Source organism: Schistocerca serialis, chromosome 11 (assembly GCF_023864345.2).
Source record: "Schistocerca serialis cubense isolate TAMUIC-IGC-003099 chromosome 11, iqSchSeri2.2, whole genome shotgun sequence".
NCBI lineage: Eukaryota > Metazoa > Arthropoda > Insecta > Orthoptera > Acrididae > Schistocerca > Schistocerca serialis.
In genome coordinates this window covers 173,234,342-173,248,184 of record NC_064648.1, presented here as the reverse complement: position 1 = coordinate 173,248,184, position 13,843 = coordinate 173,234,342, and the positions used below count along the sequence as shown (strand labels likewise).

The following is a 13,843-nucleotide window of genomic DNA, read 5'->3' as shown; positions in this document are numbered from 1 at the left end:
TTAGTTGTAATGTCAAACAAATTATTTTCTTAGCTTGCGCAAACTGCGTGTAAAACAAAATAACAAGAAGAAGAAATGTGATAAAGGTTAACAGTATTTGTCAGTGATCCATTTCAGAAACTACAGCATTATTGAATTTTGTTGACGGCAAGAAAAGTATGATCAAAAATGCATTCCCTCTGATGATGTTTTATAGTATGCTTTCATTTGAATCCTGAAGGGAACCATTCAAGAAGAAAATCTAGATCATTTCGTTGTACTACCAGCTTTAATTGAGTTGAAGATAGGATGTGGATGGGCTACATGGGTAGCATTTGCCCAAAGATGTACTGGGAAATGCAAAATTTCAAGAGCATGGTGAAAAGTGATGCTTCCAAATTTTTTATTCTCTTATCAACATCGGTTGTGATATTTCATGCCACACACATTACTCGGTCGACTTTTCCACTTCACAGGTGTGTGTTGCAACCTTCTGCCACTAGAGTACTTCAAATCGTAGTGTGTATTGTGGCTGTGTATAATGTAACTATGTCGGTGTGTGAGAAACCCTCAGAAAACTAAAAGCACAAAGAATTCATCTACATGTGGATCGTCTTCTCCTTCAGCACGACAATACCAGACCATACACGAGCGCCGAGACATCTGCGACAGTCTGATGCCAGTTTTCATATAAATAATTGTGGTATTGCTTTTCAGTCTACTCTCGTGTTGTTCGAGGTGTGTGTGGATGGGAATTTGCGGCTTTGTTGCTGTCTGTGGTAAAACAAGAGTCACATGAATTGTGGTGTATTCAAAATGAAAATATTTTGTTTAAACACACACACACACACACACACACACACACACAATGCAAGATAGTCACTGTGTGTCACACTGCAGTGTGCCAATTATGTTTTGAAAAAATGGTTTTTAAGTAGTAGCATAGAAACTGTTATTTAATAAATACGTGAAGTAGTAATAAGATGGCACCAATTACTTTATGCTCCATTTATTTTCAGTTGAAAAGTAACAGCACTCTTTGCTTGCGTGTGTCTCAGGTTCAAATTCGTGAGCGCTCGCAGCATGCACATTGTGGACGTGCACACGAACTTGATCATCTCTTCCGGGCCGAACGAGGCAGAGCGCGAGAATCGGCCAGGTGACGCATTCGGTGGTGAAGACTCCGACCGCAGTGAGTGTCTTTCTTGTGCTTCCTCTCTCTTTTTGTTTTGTTGCTCCTGTCGTCAGTACTAAAGATAATTCGATGCAGCTCTCCATTCCTAACACTTCCCTCCGTTATTTTAATTGTTTTAGCATAACTGCTGCATCACAAATTAACGATGACTTGCCCCTGCAATTTGTTCCTTCTACCATTTTTTGAGCTACAGTTATTGAGTCCCAGTATATATGGTCCACAATTCTGTGTCCCCTTGTGTATTACGGTATTGCAGATAGAAGAGCTGTAATGCTAAACTAATCTGTGAGAGAATTGTGGTTCAAAAATTGGTATGTTGGTCCTAGTTAAAATTGTTATTGGTCTCCACAATTCTTTTAGGAAATGAATAGTTATTACAAACAAAAGAGAGAGAGAGAGAGAGAGAGAGAGAGAGAGAGAGAGAGAGAGAGAGACCTTTTGAAGGCCCAGTGGTATAAAGTCTGCTATCATTGGCATATTAAGCTCTGACTAGGAGGAGGTCAGTGTGGCATTACCCATCACACGAGAAACTGACTAGCAACGTCTTTGTACTTCAGCCTATTGCTGTATCCTCTTTATTTTGCCATTTGGACATACTGTAAATTTACTGCAATCAGTTAGTACTTAGTAATTGCCTGCCCGTTCTCCCTGTAGATAAAATAAGTTTAGGTCTTCTTCTGGAATCTGCAGCCTTTGACAGTGTTGCCACTTTCGACAAAAAATATAGAAACTACTTCTGATGATTCCAGAATGAGATTTTCACTCTGCATTTTTACTTCTGATGATATCTGTATTGCCTCTTCCTATTAAGGGACACTGTATATACAGATGTGTTTGCACTCGCAGGATGTATATGCCCTGGGACAACCAGCAAACCTGGGAAAAACCCACGAATTTTTAGAATTCTGGAAATTTTTCATTGTTTTAGTTTTCAGCTAAATTTTTAAAAATTTTGACTGGTAACAACTGATGATCTAACAAGGACTTTTACTTAAACCCACTACTGCAGAATAATACTGCAGCAAATAAACATAAATGAAAGAATATCACCAAAGTTGAACTTAAGTTGCAAAGAAAATGTGCCATTTACGACGACAAAACACAATGCACATATAAGCATCTGTCGACAGCGGAGTGTCTTACTCTGTAATACTTCGTAACGCCAAACTGCTTTTGAAGAGTGTGACATCACAATTGCTTACATTTCTGATAGGTTGCAGGAAAATTTTGTGAATGGTGATTTGAGAAGCATTACTTTCAAATTAAATTTCTTTTTACGGAAGATGAATGACGTTGCATGTGAAAACGTGCATAAGGACTTCTTAAGTTGCAGAGTGTTAGACTGTCATTAAAAATGTAACACTTTCAGGACCAGCCAAAAACTGCAAAGTGAATTCTTGAGCAATATCACGTGTAATTGGCTTTTCTATGGAAAAGTAGAAGTGCTCAGTGGAATGTATAATCAGCCAGATAATCCACAAAATGTTCAAGCACATAGTGAAATTTATAATCTTGCTTGTCAGAAATATTCAGATGCTGCACTTTAAGCTGTTCTCTTAAGAACCAACCAATGGAGAGGGGGGGTAAAAGAAAAAAAAAATCATATCCCCTTATTATACACTATGTGATAAAAAGTATCTGCATACCCCGAAAACCATACATTTTTTTATATTAGGTGCATTTTGCTGCCACCTACTGCCAGGTACTCCATATCGGTGACCTCAGTAGTCATTAGACATCATGAGAGAGCAGAATGGGGCGCTCTGAGTAACTCGCGGACTTCGAACGTGGTCAGGTGATTGGGTGTCACTTGTGTCATACGTCTGTATGCGAGATTTGCACACTCCTGAACATCACTAAGTCCACTGTTTTGGATGTGATAGTGAAGTGGAAACGTGAAGGGACATGTGCAGCACAAAAGCGTACAGGTCGACCTCGTCTGTTGACTGACGGAGACCGCCGACAGTTGAAGAGGATCGTAATGTGTAATAGGCAGACATCTATTCAGACCATCACACAGGAATTATAAACTGCATCCGGATCCACTACAAGCACTATGACAGTTAGGCGGGAGGTGAGAAAACGTGGATTTCATGGTCCAGCGGCTGCTCATAAGCCACACATCACGCTCTTAAGTGCCAAATGACGACTTGCTTGGTGTAAGGAGAGTAAACATTGGACGATTGAACAGTGGAAAAATGTTGTGTTGAATGACGAATCACAGTACAGAATGGGGCGATCCGATGGCAGGGTGTGGGTATGGCGAAGGCCCAGTGAACGTCATCTGACAGCGTGTGTGCCGGCTGAAGTGGCCGAGTGGTTCAAGGCGCTACAGTCTGGAACCGCACGACCGCTACGGTCGCAGGTTCGAATCCTGCCTCGGGCATGGATGTGTGTGATGTCCTTAGGTTCGTTAGGTTTAAGTAGTTTTAAGTTCTAGGGGACCTATGACCACAGCAGTTGAGTCCCATAGTGCTCAGAGCCATTTGAACCATTTTTTTTTGAGAGCGTGTGTAGTGCCGACAGTAAAATTCAGAGACAGTGGTGTTACGGTGTGGTCACGTTTTTCATGGAGGGGGCTTGCATCCCTCTTTCTTTTTTTTTTTTTTTTGCTTGGCACTATCACAGAAAAGGCCTACATTGATGTTTTAAGCACCTTCTCGCTTCCCACTGTCAAAGAGCAATTCGGGGATGGCGATTGCATCTTTCAACACGATCGAGCACCTGTTCGTAATGCACAGCCTGTGGTGAAGTGGTTACATGACAATAACATCCCTGTAATGGACAGACCTGCACAGAGTCCTGACCTGAATCCTATAGAGCACTGGGATGTTTTGGTACACAGACTGTGACTATTAAGGAACGCTGTATATACAGATGTGTGTGATGTGGGCAGACACGCTGACGTCTGTATTTACCTGCGAGTGGCAGTAAGTGGGGTTGGCGAATGTTCCTGCAGAGTTAGTGCTGCGGACCTAGGCTTGCACTCGTGCCGTGAGTTGTGTGCCAGAGTCAGTAGCTACCGGAGCCAGCTGCGTGCCGAATTACTGTCGTGCTCGTATCTGCATCGGTACGGGTGCACCATTTCCCGTAGTTCAGTTCACATATTGAGTTAGTCCCATTTGCAGGGTTTTGTTCACCGGTCATTACAATGTTGCTGCCAGCCTGAACTGCCGTGTCAAATGTGTCGAGTAGCGCCGTTGTTGTGCATTCTGCATCTACTAATATTCGTGCTCACCGTACAGAGGGATGCCGAGTTCCAGGCATGCTTGATGAAAAGACTGCTGTACGTTTAAGCTTTTATCCAAAAGACCTTTATCCAAAATAGAAAGCACACACATGTTTACACAACTCGTACACGGTTGACCACTGTTTTTGGCTGTCGTAACCAGACTGTGGACAGCAACTGTGCTTGACGATATCTGCAGTTTGGTGTAGGTGGTGGGGCTGAGGAGGTGGATAGGGGGAGGTAAGGGGGGGAGAAGGTGTAATGTTGCTTGTGGGAGTTTGCAGGGATACAGTGGTGACAGGCTGTGACTGCTAGGTCCAGTTAGAAGGTATCCGCTGTGTACGCGCTGTGTAGACCAGAAAATGATAGGAAAAGGAATTGCAGCGAGCGGACTATTTGACCTCGCTATGTCTCAGTCACTGTTCAGATCTATAGGTGCTTTAGCAGCTGCATTTATTTTCAAACTCTATTTGCTCTCACAGTTTAGAGATTGGCGGTATAATTCTTTCAGGCCCCGGCATCAACTTCGACACTCCGAAGGAAATACTGGCACACCAAAAAGCGAGTCACCCCTGGCCCGAGCCCCCGGCGGAAGAGTTGTCACCGTCTCGTGCCGGGGGCCACGGGGCGTCGCAGTCGGAGTGGGAGCCGCAGTTTCCACAGGTGCCGGCGTCCGGCGTGGAAAAGGGGTCTGGGTCCACCTTCTGCCTGCCACGGGTGAGTGCTCGCCACTTCTCAGTCTGACATTATGCCGTATTTACGTGTCTGCGGACATTTATCTGCTGCAGTACGTATACTGTGTGGAATTTCTGTTAGGTTTCACAATGTATATGATGATTGTTGACTGATGCAAAGACAGAAGCTACCAAAAAATTTGGGACAGTTACCTTTTTCCCAGTTGTTTACAAGTTCCTGCATTGTCAGCTGAGGTAATGAAACTTCCTGGCAGATTAAAACTGTGTGCCGGACCGAGACTCGAACTCGGGACCTTTGCCTTTTACGGGCAAGTGCTCTACCCAGACGAGGTACTGGCAGAAGTAAAGCTGTGAGGACGGGTCCTGAGTCGTGCTCGGGTAGCTCAGTTGGTAGAGCACTTGCCCGCAAAAGGCAAAGGTCCCGAGTGGGAGTCTCGGTCCGGCACACAGTTTTAATCTTCCAGGAAGTTTCGTATCAGCACACACTCCGCTGCAGAGTGAAAGTCTGGAAGCTGAGTTAATGTTGTCATTTTGTTCCCACCATATTATGACAACTTCCCTGGCTGCGTCAGTGAAGGTCCAACTTTTTTTGTAAATCTGAGATTGATTGCGACCGTGGGATCTTTTCTAAATTGACTGCTTCAGATGAAAACTGATTTGTGAACTATAAGCTAAAGTTGTGTAGAGGATGATTCTTATTAATGTGCAAATAAAAACCCAGAGTGATGTACGAGGTCTGTTCATAAAAATTCCAGAATGTTGTCCATGAAATTTTTCAGCACTTACCTTTTACTTAATGTGGGTGGTATAAAATACTCTCCTCCACAATTGATACGCCACTCCCAGCACTGGAAGCAGTCTCGGTACAACTCTTGCTCGAGTGCACAAAGCACCGTACACAAATTTTCTTTTATCTCGTCTATCATTGCCAATCTTCGTCCTTTCAATGGAGTTTTCAACCTTGGACATAAAAGAAGTGTGCAGGGGCCAGTTGTAGAGAGTATGGAGGATGAAGCATCAGAGTGATTTTGTTTTTAGTGCAATAGTCACACACCAACAGGGACGAATGAGCGGTCACGTTAACTTGTTGCAAGAGCTATAAATTGTCTAAGCACATTTCAGGCCGTTTCCCGTTCACATTTTCTGGCAAGTGTCGCAATATGTCCAGATAGTACTGCCGATCAACAGTTTGTCCCTGTGGCGCGACGCGAATTGATGAACTACACCTTCAAAGTCAAAGAAAACTGTCAGTGTGGATTTGACATTTGAGCTGACCTGTTTCCCCACCCCCCCACCTGTCCCCCCCTCTCCTCTGGGAGAACCTTTCCTAGCCGATTGTGAAGACTGGGCTCTGTCTCAGCATCATAACCGTAGACCAATGTCGCATCACCAGTTAAGACACTCTTAAGGAACATCTCTTTCTAATTTGCTGTGATCCAATAGATCTTCAGACTGCAAGGTGAAGGTCTAGTGAGCTGTGGGACAAACTTGGCACCAACATGATGCATTCCAAGGTGGTGTGTCAAGATTTCATGACACGATCCAACTGAAATGTTACATTCTTCTGCAATCTCGACAGCGAATCTTCTGACATGAGCGTCATTGGTAGATGTCCCGAATGAGGGTCATCTTTAACTTCCATCTAGCCGTTTCTAAACCGTGTGAACCATTCGCAGTATGAGTAGGGTTTAAGCACTCGTAACCGTAGGCTTCTGTTATCATTTGGTGTGTGTCTGTAAAGGTTTTCTCGAGTTTCACGCAAAGTTTAATGCAGACGTGAAGTTTCTCAAACTCTGCCATCTTGAAATTCGCAAACTGTGTGTGACGTTCTTCTCAGTACAGTGCTGAACAATAACTAACAGACATCTGACTATGAAACTTCAAGCAGTTGGTCAGCCAGAGTGGCCGAGTGGTTCTACGTGCTACAGTCTGGAACCGCGTGACCACCTCCATTTTCCATTAGTGTATTCTTACAATATACACTTAACGCCCCCCCCCCCCAAAAAAAAAAAAAAAAATAATAATAATATTACCTATATCAATTTAGTTTCAGCCAACTTTCTTTGTGTGTGAAATATATCTCTGCTCTGTTTTTGTGTCACAAATTTTGATGGGAGATGTTGATATATCACAGTTAATATTTTGGGTAGCATGGAAGATAATAGTAGTGTCGCAAGCAGTGTTTGATGTGGTAGTTGAACAGAGTGGAAAGATGTGTTTGAAATGTTATCTGTGCAAGAAAATGTGAATGCAATAATTACAAAAGCTGGGTGTTTATGTTTCACATAAATTGACATTTCACTCAGAGGATAACAAAAAATTCAGAACTTTCAGCAAATAACGGAATGACTAAGATTGTTAGTAGATGGCAGTGGTGTTCCTTAAACATGTGAACAATGAATGTTAAGCTTCCTATTCTTTAATAATTTTAAATACTTTGCAATAAACTTGTAAGTGTTTTATTTATTTTTATTAAACTGTGATCACCGCTTAGTTTTGCGTAAATTCAATTTTGGTGATTCAGTAAAAACAGGAACATTTCATGTGTTGTGCACTTATTTCATCCCTATTGATCAGATTATTTCATACAGTGTATTTGTTGTGTTAGGCTATGTCGTGGCACATCGCTCTGCTGTTCTGTTCTGTGGGCAAACATCATTGGCAGTGAAAGGTTGTGTCAGGCCTGTGGGGAACTACTCACATGTGAGTAGCGAATCCTGGGCTGTCACAGATTTTCAACTGTAATGATATATTTGTTTTTTAGGAAATTTATTTGCCAATTGCAAATTCTTTGACATTACCTGTATTAGGTATAGAAATATTACCTATTGGTGACGTGCAGAAATTGGTGCCAGACAGGGACTCAAATCTGCATTTCCCTCTTATTGTGACTGGTTGTCTTAACAATTTTGGCTATCAGTGCGGACCTTCTGGTCTTATCCAAACCCTGTATGCCATGCTGTGTACTCTCTTACTGGTCATAACATTACTCAGATTCCCACAACAAGGTTAATGAGACAAATGTGTTCAACATTAGTACGACCATAATAGTAGTTACGTCGAACGTGTTTGTCTTGTTAACCCTGTTGTAGGAAACCACGGAATGTCGGGCAGAAACAGTGTGGAATGTGAAGTTCAGGATGGTCTGAGAGTTGTGCACGGATAGCTCAAATTGTTGAAGGTGACTGCCTGTGATAAATGAAAAATAGGAGTTCAAGTCCCGGTCCAGCACAAAGTTTCATGTCACTAGTAGGTAAAATACCTAATACAGCTGATGTCAGAGAGTTCCACAATTGGCAAATAAATTTCATAATATTAATACAGATGCAGACCATCATAACTCTCTCTTCCTTCAGACGTGTATCATGTTGTTGTGGAGTGGTTTCGTCTGTGCTTGTTGCACTCTGCTGTCCCTGTACTTACTCATTTCCTTTTGTTCAGGTGCAAATGGATACTCCCTCATCTCCGAAGCGAGAGATCGAGGCCATATATGTCAACGAAGAAAGTCCGGTAAGTACTAAAAGTAACTGTCTTTACATTTAAATACCTTCTCTGCAAGCCAGAGGGCAGAGCACAGTGCAAGATGCCTCGTATGATATTAGCCACTCATCTTACTATTTCACTCGGAATGCATCTGAGTCTCTTACTTTATTTTTAAACTTAAAGGGTACAACATGTGACGGAACCGCAGGAATTGTTCACCTACCTGAAATGCTTGTTTCCTGAATCTACTTTCCAAACTGCATCGAGTGAGGTAGAGCAGGGGGTCAGATACGTCAGGGCAGTCGTTGAAATTTCTGTATTCACTCGTTGAAATTTCTGTATTCACTCGTTGAAATTTCTGTATTCGCTCGTTGAAATTTCTGTATTCGCTCGTTGAAATTTCTGTATTCGCTCGTTGAAATTTCTGTATTCGCTCGTTGAAATTTCTGTATTCGCTCGTTGAAATTTCTGTATTCGCTCGTTGAAATTTCTGTATTCGCTCGTTGAAATTTCTGTATTCGCTCGTTGAAATTTCTGTATTCGCTCGTTGAAATTTCTGTATTCGCTCGTTGAAATTTCTGTATTCGCTCGTTGAAATTTCTGTATTCGCTCGTTGAAATTTCTGTATTCGCTCGTTGAAATTTCTGTATTCGCTCGTTGAAATTTCTGTATTCGCTCGTTGAAATTTCTGTATTCGCTCGTTGAAATTTCTGTATTCGCTCGTTGAAATTTCTGTATTCGCTCGTTGAAATTTCTGTATTCGCTCGTTGAAATTTCTGTATTCGCTCGTTGAAATTTCTGTATTCGCTCGTTGAAATTTCTGTATTCGCTCGTTGAAATTTCTGTATTCGCTCGTTGAAATTTCTGTATTCGCTCGTTGAAATTTCTGTATTCGCTCGTTGAAATTTCTGTATTCGCTCGTTGAAATTTCTGTATTCGCTCGTTGAAATTTCTGTATTCGCTCGTTGAAATTTCTGTATTCGCTCGTTGAAATTTCTGTATTCGCTCGTTGAAATTTCTGTATTCGCTCGTTGAAATTTCTGTATTCGCTCGTTGAAATTTCTGTATTCGCTCGTTGAAATTTCTGTATTCGCTCGTTGAAATTTCTGTATTCGCTCGTTGAAATTTCTGTATTCGCTCGTTGAAATTTCTGTATTCGCTCGTTGAAATTTCTGTATTCGCTCGTTGAAATTTCTGTATTCGCTCGTTGAAATTTCTGTATTCGCTCGTTGAAATTTCTGTATTCGCTCGTTGAAATTTCTGTATTCGCTCGTTGAAATTTCTGTATTCGCTCGTTGAAATTTCTGTATTCGCTCGTTGAAATTTCTGTATTCGCTCGTTGAAATTTCTGTATTCGCTCGTTGAAATTTCTGTATTCGCTCGTTGAAATTTCTGTATTCGCTCGTTGAAATCTCTGTATTCGCTCGTTGAAATTTCTATATTCAGTCGTTGAAATTTTTCTGCAATTTCCCTAAAATGACAAGGGCAAATTCCAGGATACACCCTTTCAAAAGAATGTATTCGATTTCCTGCTCTCGGAATGTTTCGTGGCTTATTTTCCTAGTGGTGTTAATAGGAACGGGCTGTTCAAACAGTCCAGTAGTCGATCTGCAGCTTTTGTATTTGACTGGATTTTTCCAGTTCTCTTAAGTTTTCTGTCGGTCACTGTGCAGTATTAGTATTGCACAGTGCCCTCTTAACTGTCAACTAGCTTCTCACTTGTGGACATTAATACCCAGTTTCGGTGATGCTGAAAGATACTTTTTCTTGCTTCGATTGGAATAACACACCTGAAGAGGTTGAACTCAATGGATTTTCTATAATATACAATACTCATTCCTTATGATTAATGGAAAATCTCGTATAAAGATGTGAAACAAATACTAACAAAGAGATAGAGGGGCTGGCCAGTACTTTCCTCAGCTCAGTACAGCCGATAGATACACATAAAACAGAACAGAAAATTTACGTTCCTAGCTTTCGGAACAAATGTTCCTTCATCGGGGAGCAGAGAGGGGAAAGAAAGGGAAGAAGGGAAAGTGGATTCAGTTACTCACAACCCAGGTTATGAAGCAACAGGGAAAGCTAAACAGGGAGGGTAGCAAGGATGGAGGCATGGTTGTCAGAAGGAAGCCAAAGATATTTTACTGTAAGTACTGTGCCAGCTTCAAACCAAAGAGGATGCACACAGAAGTAAAGAGGTATATAGTATAAAGATAAACACAACTGTGTAGGATGAAAAGATGCGTGAATGGCTAAAGAGGAAAGGGAAAGAGGAGAAGACTGAAGAGTAAATGCGAGTGAGGTCGGTTAACGTAGGTTCAGTCCAGGGGGATGGCGGGATGCAAGGATGTGTTGGAGTGCAAGTTCCCATCTCCGCAGTTCAGAGGGACTGGTGTTGGGTGGGAGAAGCCAAATGGCACGTACGGTGTAGCAGGTTCCTAGGTCCCTAGAACCGCCTTGGAGATGCCCAATACCCAGTAGCGGAGCATGCCCTCCAGCATAATTCTAGGCACCTAGGAACCTGCTACAACATACGTGCCATTTGGCTTCTCCCACCCAACACCAGTCCCTCTGAACTGCGGAGATGGGAACTTGCACTCCAACACATCCTTTCATCCCGCCATCCCCCTGGACTGAACCTACGTTAACCAACCTCACTCCCATTTACTCTTCAGTCTTCTCCTCTATAGCCATTCACGCATCTTTTAATCCTACATAGTTGTGTTTATCTTTATACTACATACCTCTTTACTTCTGTATGCATCCTCTTTGGTTTGAAGCTGGCACAGTACTTACAGTAGAATATCTTAGGCTTCCCTCTGACAACCATGCCTCCATCCTTGCTACACTCCCTGTTTAGCTTTCCCTGTTGCTTCATAACCTGGGTTGTGAGTAACTGAATCACCTTTCCCTTCTTCCCTTTCTTTCCCCTCTCTCCTCCCCGATGAAGGAACATTTGTTCCGAAAGCTAGGAACGTAAATTTTCAGTTCTGTTTTATGTGTATCTATCGGCTGTACTCAGCTGAGGAAAGTACTGGCCAGCCCATCTATCTCTTTGTTAGTATTTGTTTCAATACTTGTTCCTTCTAATTGTTCGACTACATAGGTGAAAAATTCCGGCTATTCATTAGCATTAGTGCATCTCACAAGAGACTCTCAACAAATTTTTTTTACAGTAAAATCAGAACATTGTCTTTTTAGTGACGATTTCTTTGATGTTGTGGAGGTAAGGTGCGCTCTGTGCCTCACCGAGCAAATGACTCCACCGGGCAGCTAGAAGTGCCAGTTGACAGCTCTCGTCACCGATAGCACGGGATAGGTACAACTCTGATCTGCACAAACTGTCAAAAAGTGTGGTGTTTCTGCTTACTAAATACTTTAACCCACAAACATCTTTTGCCGGCCCATGAAGAGAGGAAGTGGAGCATCTCATTCTATAAATGACAGGAGGTATTAACGTGTAATTTGCCTTCCGTGCTCAGTTTACTCCATATTGTAGCCCTCCTCCCAGTTTTTGTTATTAAAAGTTTGGTTGCTTTCCTATTGAAATTAGTTGGCATTGTACTTACACTTTACACTGGAACACAGGCTTATGTCAAGGTACAAACAGACTGTTAAAATTCCTGAGTGTCCATTTCCTGTCACGTGACCTATTAAAACAGATGGTATTAAGGTTCTCTTCAAAGTATACACAATTTAATTGAACACTAAATTTATTGCTCTTTAGGCTCAAGCAAACTGTCCCTATGTTGCCTAATCAACATTAATGTCACAGTTCCGATCACACATTTTTCACAGTTTCTGATAAGTTAGCCAGTGATCTTTGCATGAGGTACGGTCCCCTTACTATCAAATATCCTTTCATCGAGCACAGAAATAATTCTGCTCTTCAGTTAATACTTACGCACTCGATTATGTATATTGCATGCTCTGACGATATGGTCAGTACATTGGCTGACCTGACTTACCCTTACTTGTCAACCAAAGTTGGCAGGCACTAAAACGTTGCACTTCTGATAATATGGAGCAGCCCTATGTTACAGGTGCTGCAGTAATTCAATGATTAGTAAGGGCAGATTTGATCTTTTATGTACTGTATCTATGCTTATAACACCTACCAATTGTTTCCAAGTTTTAAGAAAAAAATGAGCATTTTTTAAAACAAAACAATCCCATAATTAAAGAAAAATCCCCAAAATTTTGATAAAGTCGATTAAACACTCCAACATTCTGAAAAAGTAGCCCAGAAAGTTCAAATGCAATAAAACTGAAATGATGGCCTCATAATTCAGATTATTGCACATGTAATATTAGGATATCAAAGCACATTCATATTCATTCATCTGTGCCTAGTGATAGGAAACTTTTCAGTATTTATTGCAGTTGTTTAATTATGTAATATGAATGAAAAGCAAAACTTTACAGTTGTGTGTCAGTTTACTTAAATTAATTATTCCTTGTATTATTTGGCACAATACTGATAGAAAAAGTCAGACATCAAAAACATTTACCAATAACTCAAAATCTAACACTAGTCAAATTTTATGAGAATGTTGGTTTGGTTGGTTTGTGGGATTAAAGGGACCAGACTGCAATGGTCATCGGTCCCTATGAGAATGTTACAAAGGGTTCCCTAGAAAAGTGTTTTTGCATAAAACTCGTAGGCATTATCCTGTTGCTTCAAAAGCAGCCTTAATGTGGCATCTAGTAAATGTGATATGATAAGTGTGAAAGAATGAACAATACAAAGATCAGAAAATTCATTGTGCTGAAATAGAAAGGCACACAACAGTTTTGTGCGTTCAACTTGGCAGCAAAATTATGCTCGTAATAGTAAACCGAGCAAGGTGGCGCAGTGGTTAGCACACTGGACTCTCATTCGGGAGGACGACGATTCAGTCCTGCGTCCGGCCATTCTGATTTAGGTTTTCCGTGATTTCCCTAAATCGCTTCAGGCAAATGCCGGGATGGTTCCTTTGACAGGGCGTGGCCGATTTCCTTCCCCATCCTTCCCTATTCCAATGACACAGATGACCTCGCTTTCGGTCTCTTCCCTCAAATCAACAACAACAACAACAACAATAAATTGTACTGTTTAGCATATGGGGCCGCGCACGGCCAATACTTAACAGCAATGACGCACCACCAGCTCAATCTCCACATGCGCCACATCGGTACAGTGTCCCATTACTCAGAATGCAACAAATATGCAAGCTGCTTGTGGCTGACTCACCAGCTGATCTGGGATTCCCCTCAGTT

General features: G+C 41.7%; 1 protein-coding gene across 2 annotated transcripts in view; it reads left to right on the top strand.

Moving 5' to 3' along the window:
- The window catches only part of LOC126427212 (uncharacterized), a 94,943-nt gene that overhangs the window by 43,224 nt on the left and 37,876 nt on the right, over positions 1-13,843 (top strand). For both annotated transcript variants that reach the window (XM_050089447.1, XM_050089446.1), the window contains 3 exons: positions 1,038-1,171; positions 4,915-5,120; positions 8,540-8,608. In XM_050089447.1, coding sequence (XP_049945404.1) covers positions 1,038-1,171; positions 4,915-5,120; positions 8,540-8,608 — 409 coding nt within the window. The remainder of the gene's footprint in view (positions 1-1,037; positions 1,172-4,914; positions 5,121-8,539; positions 8,609-13,843) is intronic.